The sequence below is a fragment of the Aquila chrysaetos genome, chromosome Z (assembly GCF_900496995.4).
Source record: "Aquila chrysaetos chrysaetos chromosome Z, bAquChr1.4, whole genome shotgun sequence".
Taxonomy (NCBI): Eukaryota; Metazoa; Chordata; class Aves; order Accipitriformes; family Accipitridae; genus Aquila; species Aquila chrysaetos.
In genome coordinates this window covers 824,237-840,339 of record NC_044030.1, presented here as the reverse complement: position 1 = coordinate 840,339, position 16,103 = coordinate 824,237, and the positions used below count along the sequence as shown (strand labels likewise).

Genomic DNA, 16,103 nt, shown 5'->3' with positions numbered 1-16,103 from the left:
GATTGCTCTTCAGAGGTCTGCTCTTTTTTGACAACTTTTTTCTTCTTTTCTTCTTGAAAATGGAAGGGTAGCACTTAAAATTTTGCATTCCTTCAGCAACTTAATAACTTATTTAAAAGTTGAAGCATTTGTGGATAATGCTTATTACTGAGTCTTTAATGCACTACATCAGAGATAAAACCCAAGTCGCTCTGCATCTTGGTACTGTTGCTACAGTATTGTAATGCTTCACACCTCCGTCACCTGTCTTCAGGAGCATTGCCACTTAGGGCTGGAAGACTGCTGCTTTCTTAAGGGAATTTAAAATGTTCATTGTAACGGGGGTTGAAGGGTATGTGGAAGGAGAGTGCTCCTTTAAGGGTATCTGGCCAAAGGAGCCATAAGAAGAAAATACCGAGACAAACCTGACCAACATATGATGAGGGAGGCTATGATAAGAATAAACCTGGTCAGTGGCACTAGTTGGACATGTGGAGAGTGAGGAAGTTTATCTCCTCAGCTGGGAGGATAAGGAAAGGGAGGGAGACAGATGGGCAGAGACATAAAACCTGAGCAATTAGTGTCAACGAAGGCAACAGCCAGAAGCAAACCTGGTCCATGGCAGTAGTGGATGGGCTCTTGAGTAACTTGCAGCAAACCGGGACTTTGCAACTGGTGAGGCTGGAAACGCGAGGGTCCAGGGTGGGACGGTGCCAGCTGATGGGGCGACGTGCAGGGCTCACAGCCCAGAGCCTGGTGCCGGCTGCTGGGGGGGGGGCAAGCGTCTGTGTCCTCCCCAGACCAGGCGTGCGTGTGTATCCACCGGCAAATGTGAAGCCGGGCCAGCGGGTGAGTAGGAGTCCCCAGGTCTGGGCAGGGGTGTCAGTGTTGTCCCACAAGTGGGGTCGTTTACCCGGTGTGCGAAATGCCAATATACACACAGAGCAGAGGTATTTTATTCCAATTCATGTTTGTGCAAAGATGGGGGCTAGGTGGTAATCCACAAAGCTAGCACACCTCATGCCTAAACAGGCAAGCAGTTTATACAGTTCAGTTATACATACTCAATTTCCAAAGTTCTTCCCCGAAACTGTTACTGGTAGTCGCTTATCTAGTACAGTTTCTATTGGGTTAAAGTTTCCCTGCTTCTAATTAAAGGTACAGTGTTCTTTTATTCTACAGCACACGCTCAAGGAGAGTGGGGGGGTAAGTCTTTTGGTCTTGAATTGAGTTGGTGGTGTGATCTCCGCCTGCCGCCTTTACCTTTCCTCCAGTTATCAAAGATTTTTTTTGCTGACTTCATGCCTATTAGCAATTATTCAACTTTTAGGTGCCTCCTGGGGTGGGATGTTCCCTTCTTATCAGTCTTTTAGTTCTCCTTCAGGGGCACAGTCGTTAGCAAGGCATGCCTTGTGTATGCAAAGGATATCTTATTTCACAAGACCTTGTGGTCTTCTCAAATACATCACTTCTCAAGTACATCACTGGGGGGACAGGGGGGCCATGCCAGTGCACAGGGGAACACATGGCTGTGCCTGTGCTCATGACCCCAGAGGGTGCCGAGTGTGTGCTTGCACTAGTGACCTCCTGCCTCTGCCAGGCCCAGAGGAGGGGATGTGGCTGTGGGTGCTGGTGTGTGATGTGGGTCCTGCATAGGGGTGATGCTGACAGCGGTGTAGCTGGCCGTGTCAGTGTCCTCTGTGTGTGTCTGGGATGTGTGCTCGGCTTTGCCAGGCACTGGGCTGGGCTCCAGCGGCTGGGCAGGTTGGTACTGGGTGGTACTGGTCTGTAGTGGGCAGCACTGGGCTTCAGCAGCGGTGCAGGAGGGTCCTGGGCTGGAGCATCTGGCGGAGGTAGCTGTGCTCCTAACATCCCTTTAACAGGAAAAATCGCTATTCGACTTGGGTTTTGCAACATACTGTGAAATCTTACTTGGATGTCATTGCTTCCAGTGTAGCCAATACTAAGTGTGAAATCCTTGATGTAAATATCCCAGTTTGTGCCAGTCTGCGCTGTTGGGCCACGTTTTTGTTATGTAAATGGCCACAGAAGGTGGCCCACTGCCCCAGGCTCTGACTGGAGGTTGACTGTTGAATCTGCAGCTTTGTTTATTCGAGGTGCTCTCCTGGTTTTGGAGCTAAATCGGAAAGAGAACAGGAGGTGGAATTACCTTAATGACAGAGGTCTCTGAGTCTCCCAGTCTGTAACAGTACCTAGTCTCCCATCAATTGCAAACTGGTGCTTCTGACTTTGCATGCAAGTTTGGTGATTGAATCTCTCATCATTCTGCAGACTTCACTGCTTGTAGAGAGTAATTAAAGTGTGAGCGCTTTAGTTGTGTTGTGAATCTTGAGCTTCCACTTACCAGAGAAAATGAATAGGTCTTACCCATCTGCTGCCTCCAAAAATCTGATGCTTTCTGCTGTGTTCATTACTAACAGCTTATTTTCCCAGTCTTCATTAGATGTGATTTCAGCAATCACTGAGTTTTTGCAGTGGTATTTATTGGTACTTGATAATAATGGCATTGCATTGGTCGAAAACTAGAGGTTCGAAGGGGGTGTAATGGTTTTGTTTCAGTTGCAAGAGTATCTATTAACTAGAAGAGCCATCATTTTGCCCTTAGCTTTGTATCTTTACTTCCCTGCCTGAGGTGTAATGTTAACCTTCTGTGTTGTCATTCAAGTTATGTCCGTACAGCAATAGCTTTCCCACCTTACTTTCAATGAAACTTTTCATTGAAGTATATATGGTTATTGTTGCTTTAAATTAAATGGAGTTGCTCTGCCACAGGAAATAGCACAGATTTATATGTTGTCCATAAAACAATACAAGAGAACTCAGCCTATTGTGGGCTGGGCAAAACTGTTGGAAATGAGTCTATGTGAATTAAAGTTACATAGGAGAATTTATTTTTGGGTTACTTGCTTTGCATAAAATGTTCTAATGGACTTTTTTTAGTGTACCTTTTTTCTATGCTGGGGGTTTTGGGGGGGTTTACAGTTTTACTTGGCTTTTCATTTTCTTCATCAACATTTCTGATGTTTATTATGTCTTTCTTTTATTTTGTAGAAGAAACCAGCAAGTGCTAATATCAGCCAACCCCCCAAAACACAGACAAGTGGAGCACCTTCTGCTGTTAAGGTAATGCATACTTAAGGAAGTGGTCTCTTTTAAAAGTGAAAAGGATATGGTATGACTTCCTCCCCTGCAATGGGATAGAAAATGGGTTTGCCAGCATTCAGCAACACTATGATGCTCTTCATGTCTGGCTAGAAATTGTAGTGAATTGAAATGAAAAAGGAACATAGATCAGCAGAATGCCAGCATGGACTTCTCGAGGAAATAGACTTGGTAACACTCCCCCATTTCACATGTTCTTGTTAGTTTCCTAGTTATTTTAAAAAATCCTGGTCCCATTTATATCAGTGGCAAACCTCACTTGACTGATGGGGGTATGGTTCTTTTTTGAACCTTAGGTATTGTTTGTATGTTTGGATTCTGTTTACTCAGCGGGACCTGATGAGATCCAAGCACCAATAAGTGTCTTTGCTTTCATAGCCCCTGGAGCAGTTCAGTCCTTCAGGAAGTTAGTGTAAGAGGTGTTATAAAGATGACTTGCATATTGGAGTGCAGTTGACGCTCCATGAAGAGAAGTGGGGATCACATTAAGTGTGCTCAGGTCTTGCAAATTGTTGAAAAAGGGTGTTGAAAATACACTTTCTGATGGCTGTAGTTGGTAATCCCTGTTAGGTGCATATTTGTTATGGATGAGTGGAATGCATGTCACTCAAAAGAGAGAAGCACCGATATGTTTTATTGAGGTAAAATAATAATTTGACAGAGTTCAGTAACTTTGATGGAATTTAACAAAGTTTAACAGTGGTTTGACATGGTTCAGCAAGATTGTTGGCAAGGTTCACCTTATTAATCACTTCATGGAAGAAACATACAAAGGAAAATAGAGTTAGAATCGAGTTAGAAGGATTCATAGAGAGACTGGAGATGCAAAGAGTAAGGAGGACCCTCCTGTTGAGTCACAGGGTTCAGAGTGGACCCCCTTGCTTTCTAAACTCCTTATGGGGCCTAGCTGTGGCTAGGTCCAATCTTAAATCTCAGACTTGGTCAATGGTTTATGTCTAATGGAATTATCCATACAATATTTGTAATAATACTGAGTAGCTACATAGATGAGGAATGTTTCATAGTATTAATTCAGCATGCTATCAGTCACTTACCAAGATCTGTGTGGGTAGGGGATCTCTCTGCCTTGGGCAAGGAAGGATTTCTTAGTCTCGGGTAAGGAATTTCAAACCTTGAGAGGCGTCCCTGCTCAAAGGGGGACTTACCTAGCATGCAGTCCAGCTGCAATTCAGGGAGAACTCAAATTGGGCCCATCCTGATGGTGCTATTTATAGAGTGAAGTAGTTGGCTGCTAGTCAGTAGGATAGGCAAGAGAGATGCCTTTGTTTTAGCTCTGGTGTCTTGTTCTGTACTTTGGTTATCTTGCACTTCTGGATTCCCAAACCACCTTTCAAAATATTTTTCAAGACACCTTCACTCTCTTGTATGTGAGCCAGGGGCTTTCCAGCTTGCCAGTTTACCCCCAGGATGTGAGGCCGATTGCTCCTTAGTCAGCTGAACTAAAGTATGGCGAGGAGTCAGTTGAATCTGCAACGGTGTTCCATATCTGGAGATACCCCATGCTTTGAAAGATCCTACCAGCAGCAAGTGTTCCTGCTTTTGAATGGGATTTTTTATTTTCTTAATCAATGCCTTTGTAAAATAATACTCATAATGATATCTCTATGCTACCTAAGTAATTATTTTTCCTTTCTACTCAATGAAAGAGGACACAAGGATATAAGTCCTGTTTTTCCTTTCTTTCAATGCTTTTGTCACTAAAGACAGCCCAATGTTTTTGTTGCTTTCCTTTCTATTCCTTGCAGTTTGCCAGGGCCTTTCTCCTGCTAGTTAAGCTGGATGTAGTTGTCTGTACATAGTTCCCCTGACAGCTGTACAGGGTGGGACTGTCTCACATATAATCTTTCTGTGTTTCAGTCACCAGCTGCATGGTCCCGTGGGAGCTCACATCTAATTTGCTAACTAACACATCTTTAATTCTTTTTTTCTGTATGTATTCTTTCTATTATAAGCCTATCTTTTACATTAAGTGTGCAAGGTACAATTTCCAGTGACAGTATTAAGCATAAGAACTGGAACTGTCATGAAAAAAATGCGACGTAATGCAATTGTCAGGAATTGCTTTATATTAGGTTATGGCAACTTATGTTATGTGTTTTAATTCAGTACTTAGTGCTTCTCCAGCTTCTGTGACATCCCAAAATATTTATTAGTAAAGATTATGTACTATGAAAATACTCACCTCATGCTGTCTAATACTGACTCTTAATCAATAGCTATTTTAAGTTTAACCTTTTTAGTTCCCACCTGGCTATGACTACCTTTCTTCAGTTAGGCTAAACCTTCTCTTAATTATATCTTTTAACAATCTCCTGTGATCCTGTGGTGTTATTTAAAGTAGACCAGAACTCAGAGATTTATTGCTCCGTTCTTGCAGTTTGTGCCACCCATATTTTTTTTTTAAGCCATTTGGCTAGCTGTATGCTTTTCTGCCCTTCTTTTTGTCTCTAAAAATACCTATTGTAAAGAAAAATTTTACAGGGATTTTTTTTTTTTTTTTTAACAGGAATTTTACAGGAAAGGAAGTATTTCTTGAAAAGGCAAGGCAGCCTTCTCTCTTTTGCTGAAAAAAATAGATCAGATCTTTTAATGCAATCAAAGATATTCCACCAGTTTTTAGACAACTTTGGGACTGCTGTTTCTTCCTTTTAATTTTTTCCCTGATGTAGCTTTAATGTGTCCTGCGTGCAAAATCTCTTTTAATTCCATAATCATTTTGTGAGTCAATAATATTTTTCATTAATGTACCTTATCCCAGATAAATTTCTAACCTCTTTGAAGAGGCGCGTGAGGTGGGGCAGTTAAGTTGCTCCAGATAGAGCTGTTCATTTTTTTAACCTACTCTTACCCTGTGGTGAAATTACTTGATCTAAATTGAATAGCCAAAGGGGTTTTTGATGCCTCTGTTATGGCCTAAGTAATTTTTCCTTCAGTTAGTATGTAATAATAACTGATGGCTTGCATTCTGCTTGGGTCGCCTGTATTTCTGAGTTTAAGATACAGGAACTTGCATGATGAATGTTTGTCATTGCTTAATGCCTGGCTAATATGTGGGTAGCTTAATTTTCCTGTGATGCTATCCTGTAATGTGGACTACTCCTAAGAGCAAGCACTCACCTGTCTGGCTTCGTTTTCGTTGCACTGTGTATTTGAACTGCTGTTCTCTTTGTGTCTTAATTTTATGCCTGTGCTCTTTATTATTTCACTCTTAAGTTCCTGACATTGCAGACGGTATTTACTCACCGCTTCTGCTTAGTGTTGACTTACAGGGATTTTATTCAGCTGCATATGTGTCCATGTGGTATAAGGAATCTTGTCTCCTCTTTTTTTATACCTGTATGGCTTTTGTGTTCTCTGTGTTAAGGGCAACTAGGAAGTTTAATCGGCAACCTTGATGTGCCCAGTTTCTGTATGACGCAAATGTAAATGAATAATTTAAAGATAGTTAACCGAAACAGATGTTCTGACTTCTGTCTGTCACAAGTCTGTCTTTTCTTTCTGATGAGAAGTCCTGTTTGACTGTTACTTTGTACCAGGGTGTTTTCAGTAAACATGTGCCTTGTACTAGTACCCTGTCAGATAAATGGAGTGAAAAGTTAGTGAAAAGTAAGGCTGTGGTCATCAGGAATATTTACTGGTTGCTCATGAGCAGTCTTTTCCACGTATCCATGAACTGCCAAGGTGCACAAACCAGGAGGTCATTGCTACAATTATTAGCAGGCAGCAGTGAAGAGGAAAAACTGAACTAACCTTCTTCCTCTGCAGAAGGTACTCTGGAAGCGCTGCTTTGTGTTCTTTTACAGCCTTTTAAATTGTTTTTGCCAGTTCCATAGCCAACAGGAAAGCCAATTTCTAGCTTGGTGTTCAATCATAGCTACTAATAGAAGGCACTAATATTTGAACACAGCTGGATCCAGCTATCTTCCTTGTATCTTTGTGTTCGTATGGTAATTCGATTTGATATCAAATGAAGTTTTGCTGCTTTTTATGTAGCAGATTTTTGGAATTGGTCTTAATGAGTTCTTAATGAGTAATTATTTTCTTTTTGTTGCTGGCTGCTATAGCTTAGTGAAGTGAGAATCTTTGTCCATATTCCTTTAATGGACAATTTATTGAAGCAGTGCTGGAAAAAATCAACAACAGTGGAAATTCAGTAAGAATTGTATTTGTTTCAGACTTGACTGATCTTGAATATTTTCAGAAGAAGCTTCTTGACCTTAATGATTTAAGAAATTTAAGGTTAGTTACTTTCAGCTGGCATCCAAATTAACACAGTTTTAAAGGGGAATTCAATCTGCTTCCTTGTGCAATAAACAGGGAAACAGCAAGAAAAAAAAGAGTAATTACTAAATATCTTTGAGTGAAGTCCCTACTATTTCTGCAGCAGACTGGAAATGCTGTCACAATTTTATCGAGATTATGACCAAAACTGATTCCTACTGTCAGTATATTTGCAGGGTGGGGCAGGGGGGGTTCTGCTACATGCCTTACTTAACTGTCACTAAATTTTTATTTTGTGAGTTTTGCACAGGCACCTTATTGTGAAGGAATATATTTTTGAGTAGAAGGCATCTGAAGTCACAGTACAGGTTGGGAATGTCCAAGGAAATGTGTGAATTTATTCCTGTGTTACCACTCATATTGTGAAGGTTGGAAAGGCTATCTCTAAATTTTGAGGTTATTCAGGAAAATATTTTAAAGGCCTGAGAACTTCCTTTTCATGTTCTCCTTAGAGTAGATGTGTGTCATGGCACACAGATCCCCAATTTATAGGTGTTTTGCAGCAAGACCGTGGCAAATCATGGGGCTGTTCCTACAAGCTGCCCTCAGAGCTGTTGCCAACATGTAGTCCTGCATGTGAAAATCACGAGAACTGTGTCAGTGCAGAGAGCAGTGCTGGTTTTCTTGGTAGCAGAGGCACGCTAAAAATAGACCACAACATTAAAAATTGGAAGCTGTAGGAGTACAGAAGCTGCCTCCTGCTTGGAATAGCTGGCTTTGTGTAGCATTACGGGATGTGGCGTCCGTCACCCGAGGTCATCTTCATGTTTGAAAAGTAGGGCTGTAAAAGTAGCCTCTGATAAGGAGACCACTGCGAAAGTTGCAAGGTGTAAAGCTATGCAATGGTCGAAATAATACAATCACTTCACAAGAAAAAAAAAAAATCTGTACTTCACTCAAAAATTGTGTTATTTTCCTCATCAGTCTATGTCGTATCTTTGGATGTTTTCCCCTTTCTACTTCCCTTCTAGGGCAGACTTTTGTTTCTTGTTCCCTTGAGATAAATGGCAGCATAGAGGCTGTTACGAAAAAATGGTTGAAGGGTTTGTTAGTGGTGGCGGGGCTTTTTCCTTAAACAAAACCCTACACCCCCCCGTCCTGAACTACAGGTATTGAGAATTTGCTTCTATAGAAAAAAAAAAAAAAAAAAATTCAAGAGCAGGTCACTATTGGTATTTCCGGAAGCATGTTTTAACTTGGAAACTCACATAAATTATTTGGGTTTGTTACAGTTAAAAATAGTCCTAATCAGCCAGGTTTCAGTGGAGTTAGCTGGTCCAACCATCTCAGTTTCTTGTGATTAATAACATTTGCGTACTCGGGGGAATTTGGACCATCAGTCCGAATTCGGGGAGGGGGTGCCCCATAAACTTCCACTAAAAATATCGGTCTGCTGAGGGGAGCCGAGCCGGTTCCTTCCCTCAGCCCCAGTGCTACGAACGGAGAAGGCGGAAGAAGGAATACCGCTTTCTGGAAGCTAACCGTAGCTCCCTCCCCGACCCGCGCCATCCCGGCCGGCATTTCGTCCCTGTTTTTGCCGCCGGGCCCCTCCGTGCCGTCGGCTCGGCGACAGCCCCGTCGGGTGGTGCTGGTGGTGGCGGGGGGAACCCGCTCCAGCCCCCTCCAGCAGCGCCCTCAGAAGCGGGCGGCGGGTTTCCTCAGCCGCGCCTCGCCCCGGCTGTGAGGGGATCGGGGCGGGGCGGAGGGCCCGGAGCCGGCGGTTCGGCTTCCCGCCCTCGCTGCGGGCAGCGGCGGCGGGCTGGGCCGGAGGCGGGACCCCGGCCGTGCCTGCTAGGCGGGCGGCAGCCGCTCGGCACACCGGCTCGCCGAGGGCTGGGCCGGCACCTCCCGCGAACCGAAGCCGCAGCCACAAGCAGCCCTGTCCTGACGTTCGTGCTGGGAGCGGAACGCACCAAGTAAGTCGGCTGTCGCTGCTGGCTTTGCTTTCCTGCCGCCTCTGCTGCAGGCCTGTTGCAGGACACGCCTGTTGCAGTCCTCTTTTTTTTTTTTTTTTTTTTTTTTTTTCCTTCTTCCCCCTCTTCTGGGAATTTTGTGGGCTGGAAGAACACGAGCTGCTGACTTCCAGGGCTTCAGATGCGATCCTGACATCGGCAGGCTTGAAGCGCTCCAGAGCCAGCTGTGTGCAGTGAATTGGCTTCTAAAATTATTTTAGCATGTTGGGAACTGTCTTTTTAGATGCTGTGTAAGACTGCGTCTTTTACACATTACACAACTAGTAGTTTATGTGACATAAGCAGTCTCGAAGAAGAGGGGGACGAGGAAGAGCAGACTTTAAAAGTACCGCCTGAGTTATTCTGTATTTATATCATTTATATTTTTGTTTGCGGCTTGGGTGGTTTTCTTTTGGTTTTGGTTTTGGTTTTTTTTTTTCCTCATAGCCCACACTGTTCTCGCTTCAAAAACCCATATCATTTTTTTGGCATACAAATGCAGAGCTTGGTATGCTTATGGCACATACAGAATATTGCGTAGTCAGGGTGTGGGGATCTGTAAGAGCAGCTTCTTTGTTGAAGCATGCTTAGGTATCAATAACGTATTGACAACAGGAGTTACTATATTGATACCCAAAAGATGCTAAAATACCAGATACAACAAACATGGGAAAAATAATACTTTTTAATAAATTGTGTATTATTGTTCTTTCTGTACTAGTAGAAATTAGATAGACAGGTGTTGCTTTGGTTAGGCAACTATTTGATTATTGTTGCCAGTATACTTATTTCTTCTCTTTCTTTCTTCAGAGAAAGTGAAAATAGTGTGTTAACTAACACAGGGCTCTTAAATGTTGCAGACACCTCTGCTGAATTCTTTATCTGTTATCTTCTTTTGACAAGTTTTCTCAATGCTGTATTTTTTTAAATTGATATAAAACATTCTGGATAATAATTTCTTCAGTGGAAGAAGACATTTTCTTTTCTAGACAAATGTATTTGCTATTGTCAGGCTTTTGTGTAAAGTGGTGCTTTTTTGGTTTTTGTTTTTTTTTTTTACAGGAGTGATTAGATATGTGGGGTATGTAGAGCTCGCAGAAAATTCTGCTGCTGATCTTGGAGTTTCAGGGACGAGTTCCTTGGCCAGTGTTTCTTACAGCTCTAGTTCTGGAGCTTTGCACCTTAAGCAGACACTCCCAGTTTGAAATGTAGGCAAAATTGTGTTGCCCTGAAGGTGGTGGCTGTTGGAGGACTGGGAATGGGGGTAGATGAGAAACCTCTGTCTTTACTTTCTGAAGGAACTGCCTTTTCAGTGAGTTGGTCTCCAGTGTGTTCATTCTCATCGTTTCTGCTCTTTGTTTTCCTGAGGGAGGAAAACCTGCACTCACAAAAGCCTGGGACTTGGCCCAGAGTCTCTTCTGCCAAAGGAAGAACCTCGTAGGGATGCAGGGAGGTCGGTGGCCTTGTGAGCTCCTCAGGAGCTCTTTAAGGCTCAGAAACCTTCCTCGTTCTGGAAGAAGTCAGCTCCGTGCCTGACTTTATGCTTTGCTTAGTAGAAGCACTTGAACCAACTAGAAAACTCACATTTTTGATCCCTAGGAATGAAGCCTCTGTGAGGCAGGACAAGGCCTCACGAAGGTGGAGATTTTACATTTTTTTTAATTGAACGAGGATGTGCTTATTTCTCCAGAGCATGTAGAGAGCCCTTCTGAAGCAATTTTGAGAGATGCTGAGTTAAGAGCCAATGCTGAAGCAAGAAATGCCCAGTCTGGCTCTTTTAAAGTGGGAATAGTAAAACAATGTTGAGTTTTCCTATAATTATCTAAGAACAAAATCCAACAACACACCCAAAGGTTATGCAATGTTATCTTTAAATTATATTTTAAAACCAAAATTCTATTAAAATTCCTTGACTTGGTGATTTTTGTTTATCCTCCTATCTTATTTTCTGTTTGTTTTCATAGCCAACACCACTGTGACAATGTGGTCATGTGGCTTCATGAATAATATTTTGTTTCTGCATCCTGGGGGTGAAAAATCCAGTTTCTAGCTCAGAGTATCGCTCACTAGCTCTTGTGACTGCCAACTCCCCATTTTAAATATTGAGTAGTTTGATTATTGTAATAAAAATAACCAAGCTTATAACCTCGGAGATCTTCTGTCTTAAGATGAAGTCCTCTTTTATATAACATTTCTATATTTTTAAACCCCTCTTTAAAGAATACTGGTTTTGTTTGCAATTCCCTATTTCTGTTGCAGCTCTGATGAGAAGGGCTTTGCATGCTGTCACTTGGTGATACTACAGACCAAGTGACACAAATCCTAGCTGAGGCCAGCAGCTGTGTGCGGCATGTGGCTGGCACCTAATCGCGTGTTTTCCTGGTGTTTTCTTATCAGCTCGCAGTTTCGTGCTGCAGATAGCTTTGGAACGTTCTGGTGTTTAAAACATGCAGAAATGGAAGCAGTTAGCTGTAGTAATTACAGCTAAATACTAACGTTCTGCAGGATGTAGAACTGAAAAGAGTTTTTTTGAACTATGTACAAAAAAAGGAGACCTCTGCTGCAGTGACGAGCTCGTACATTACTGTAAAGCTCTGTTGTGCAGAGCGGGAACCTGAGAAGAGTGGTGACAGTACTGGTGCGCTGCTTCTAATATTTGAATATGACTGAATGAAAATGAAATTTCAGTATGTGCTGACTTGGACTATTTATTGTGATGGAAACAGGAAGTTTCCAAAAGGAGGTAATCGAAGAGCTCATTTTAAGGAGAAATAAGAATGGAGAGTTCAAAACAAATTATTGATGTCAGAACTCTTTTCATGACATCTCTCTCTACATGCCCAGTGAGGAGTTTTACCTGATGCTCAAAAGTGTGGCTTTTCTATTTTTCCATGCATAGCTGACGGAAATTTCAAGTTAGGTAACCCATTCTGTGATCAAGTGGAAATACTGAGATCACTCTTCATCAAAATGACAATAAAATGAACATCTTTGACAATGAAAAGTAAGTTTGAAAATAAAATGCTTTTATTTGCCTGATAACGTGAGTTGAAAAACTTCCAGTGAAACAAAGCCTCTATTTGATTCTGGAGAGGTATAATCTGGATACAAAACCAGAACTTTCTTGCAGTCTTTGCTTTTAACTCCATTTAAAAGAAACAAGAGGAGTGTTTAGCCAGTGATATTAAAGTGGTGGTCTGTTTGCATACACACAGAATCTGAAGGCAGCAGATGAACTCTGCTACCCTGCTTGGCATATACTGGCTTTCTTTCCAGATCACTTGCAATAATCGTGAAAGGACATTAAGGAGAAGTTGCCCTTGTATAGTAAAGGTTATAGAGCAGTAGCCATGCTCCATACTTAAGGCTAAATAATTTCTTTGGGTCACAAACTGAACTGTGTGTATATGAAGGTTTTTTGTGTTTAGGTATTGTGCATGCTCTGTGACTGACTAGCAAACTCTATTCCTCTGCTTCCAAATGAAGTAAATGAGCAAACAAAACAAACTGTGAAAGCATTAGACACAGTAGGAGATAGTAAGAAATTTGTAGTGCTTCTTACAGTCAGCTGTGGGATAGTTTGAGATTTTTCTCCATATCCCTGACTTCCTGTGTATAAGTAAGCATAAACTGAGGTGTTCGAAGTTTAAGAAAAGAGTCAAAGGGTACAAAAATTATTTAAAGTCAGTTATCATTCACTGCCCTCGGTTGCTTTTTGTTCAAGCATAAAACTGTTTCAGAGTCTTAACAGTGACTTAATAGTGATTAAAATGAAGAAAACCAAACATACCAGTATTAAGCTTTGGACTTAGCATAGGTTGCTGAAATCCAGAAATCTTAAAACAGACTTCTAACCTAAAGGTTGTTTAGGAGATCAGTTAGTTTCTAGGTGGTATGAAGCCTTGTTCTACACTGTGGTAAATATAATACTGATCTTATTCACAGATTGTGCTTGATGATGCTTGATTTGGTGTGACCAAATTCAAATGCAAGTAAGCTATCTCAAAAAACACTGCTTAAAAACCTATTACTTTAAATTTGAGTAGTATAGTTAATCAGCTTTAGCTGATACGTAAAATTCAGTGATTAAATATTGCCAAGTTTATCTTCTCTGCCAAAATGGCAGCAATTTTATTTTAGTAATCAAAATAGAAGAAAACAGTGTGAATCTGTGTTACAGAAGTTGTCTGGGTCAATGTGCTGCAATTGTCAATAAATTTAGCAGCACTCGAGGCTGCAAAAATGCTTAATGAGCTAATCGGCTTTTCAGTTTCTTGGTTCAAACCAGTCTCTTTAAAAAATTTGTCATGTTTTTATTTCATGAGAAAATGGGTTTATTTCCGATGTGCTTTTTTAGCATCTCTAAATGGTGGTTGATCTTGCTCCTGGGTATACATTAATATTTCTTGCAAATACTTATTTTGTGTGGTGAAAAAATTGCGAAAGAAGGAAATTTCAGGGTTAATCTTTTCCACCATAGTAACCCTGATCATCTTTTGAATTGAGTTTTGCAGAGAGGCATGGTCCTGTGTTAGCAGTGGTCTTTGGGTTTTGTCTCTGAATTAACAGTCAACTTTCTGATCTGGAAAAGAAGCACCAACGTAATCCTGCTGTTTGTTATTAGTTTTACTGTCATTTAGAAGGAGAGCGTGTGTGAAGGTTGAAGGTTGTCAGATAGCAAAGCCACTCCAGGAGCGCTCCAGAGATCGCGCTTCAGACAGGAACAATGTCCTGATGAGGCTCTCCTGATGGTTGAGTTCTGTGCATAGTCCTCCAGCCACTCATCTCTTCGCACACCGTCCCTTCCCCAGTCTGTACCAAGAGTCATGGTGCAGTTTCGTTTTGATGCCTAGCAAACTTACCTGCTGAGGTTTGTCTGTCCTTGGCAGATGAATGTACTTCAGCTCCACTTCATTTTCTTCTTCATGTTTGCTCTGAACTGAGAGTGCATATTGGAACAGGACAATACTATTTCCAAGTTTCTTAGCTCTAAGGGGGAGTCAGTTTATCTCTAAAATTACTGTTGTTGTTATCTTTGACAAGTTGTGGAAATTTAAACTATTATCATAGTAATAGTTTTTACATATTTTTAGGTTTTTTTCACACCAGCTGAGTTTATGAATGTTAAAAGCACAGGAAGCACCTCTAGAGATAGAGGGGTTTTTGTTGTTGTTTTGGGGTTTTTTTAAGGTAGATATTTAAAACCATGGGTGCTGAAGAATTGAAGCACAGAAACATGAATTCAACAAACTCTCTAGTGAAATGAATCTCCATGCTTACATATAAAAATCCTGTTTGGTATGGTTTGCTTTATGGCAACCAGGGTAACGTTGGGGGGCTTTGCTAAGTTACGGCTGCAATGAGCTCAGTGACATCCCAGTAACAACACTAACAAAGAATTTTGGGTTTAATTAGAATTTAGCTACAGAAAAAGTAACTGTCCTCCAAGGATTTTTTTTCCGACCCCCTCTCAGTAGCTGGCATGGGCACTAGGCTTTGTTTATGACATGCAGTGTTTGTGAATTTCAACAGTGATAATAGGCTTTAGAAATGAAAGAGGCATGCTGGTAGTCACATGTGGCAAAGTCATTAGAAATTGCAGTGTAAATTGTTCAGGAAAGAAATCGTGTTGATTACTTCTACAAAGAAACTCATCACAATAGTGTTGTCCCACAAGTGGGGTTCGGTAGCTGGTATGCAATAAGCCAATCTTAAACACAGAGCCGAGATATTTATTTATTTATTGTTTGCGCAAAGATGGGTGCTAGGAGATAATTCCACAAAGCTAGCACACCACATCAAAGAACTGCAATGTATTTATCCTGTTACATGATTAGTAAAAACCTGCCTAAATTTACTTTCATTGGTTAGTAGTGACCATCTCATCTGCTATTGGTTAGTGTCCTGGTTTCGGCTGGGAGAGAGTTACTTTTCTTCCTAGTAGCTGGTATAGTGCTATGTTTTGGGTTTAGGATGAGAAGAATGTTGATAACACACTGATGTTTTCAGTTGTTGCTAAGTAATGTTTAGTCTAAAGTAAAGCATTTTTCAGCTTCTGATGCCCAGCCAGCAAGAAGGCTGGAGGGGCACAAGAAGTTGGGAGGGGACACAGCCAGGACCCAAACTGGCCAAAGGGGTCTTCCATACCATGTGATGTCATGCCCAGTATATAAACTGGGGGGAGTTAGCCGGGGGCGGGGTGCAGATAGCTGCTCGGGAACTGACTGGGTATCGGTCGGCGAGTGCTGAGCAATTGCATTGTGCATCACTTGTTTTGTATATTGCAATTCTTTTGTTATCATTATTGTAATTTTATTATTGTTATTTTTTTCTTCCTTTCTGTTCTATTAAACTGTTCTTATCTCAACCCACGAGTTTTACTTTTTTTTCCCTGATTCTTTTCCCCCATCCCACTGGGTAGGGGGGGAAGTGAGTGAGCAGCTGCGTGGTGCTTAGTTGCTGGCTGGGGTTAAACCACGACAGTTAGTTATGTATCAATTAGCCTTGCTTGCTTTGTAAATTAGCAAGCATGCTCCTTGCAGGTGTGTGGGGGCAAGTTCTTCCAGCCTGGAATTAAGTCGGTGGTTGCGATCTGCCCCTGTTTCCCCGAGTTCATGCTTCTTGGGCAATCATCCGGCCTTTGGCACCTTCTGGAGCAGGATGTTTCTTTCTTATCAGTGTTCAGTT

At 41.6% G+C, this 16,103-nt stretch overlaps 1 protein-coding gene across 7 annotated transcripts in view; it reads left to right on the top strand.

Annotated features, from left to right (window-relative positions):
* Positions 1–16,103, top strand: part of CAST (calpastatin) — a 65,399-nt gene that overhangs the window by 13,412 nt on the left and 35,884 nt on the right. For 6 of the 7 annotated variants that reach the window (XM_030004805.2, XM_041120913.1, XM_030004804.2 and 3 more), the window contains one exon: positions 3,052–3,123. In XM_030004805.2, coding sequence (XP_029860665.1) covers positions 3,052–3,123 — 72 coding nt within the window. Of the gene's footprint in view, positions 1–3,051; positions 3,124–9,248; positions 9,381–16,103 lie in introns of those variants that run through there. The other variant, XM_030004808.2, reaches the window with a different exon arrangement.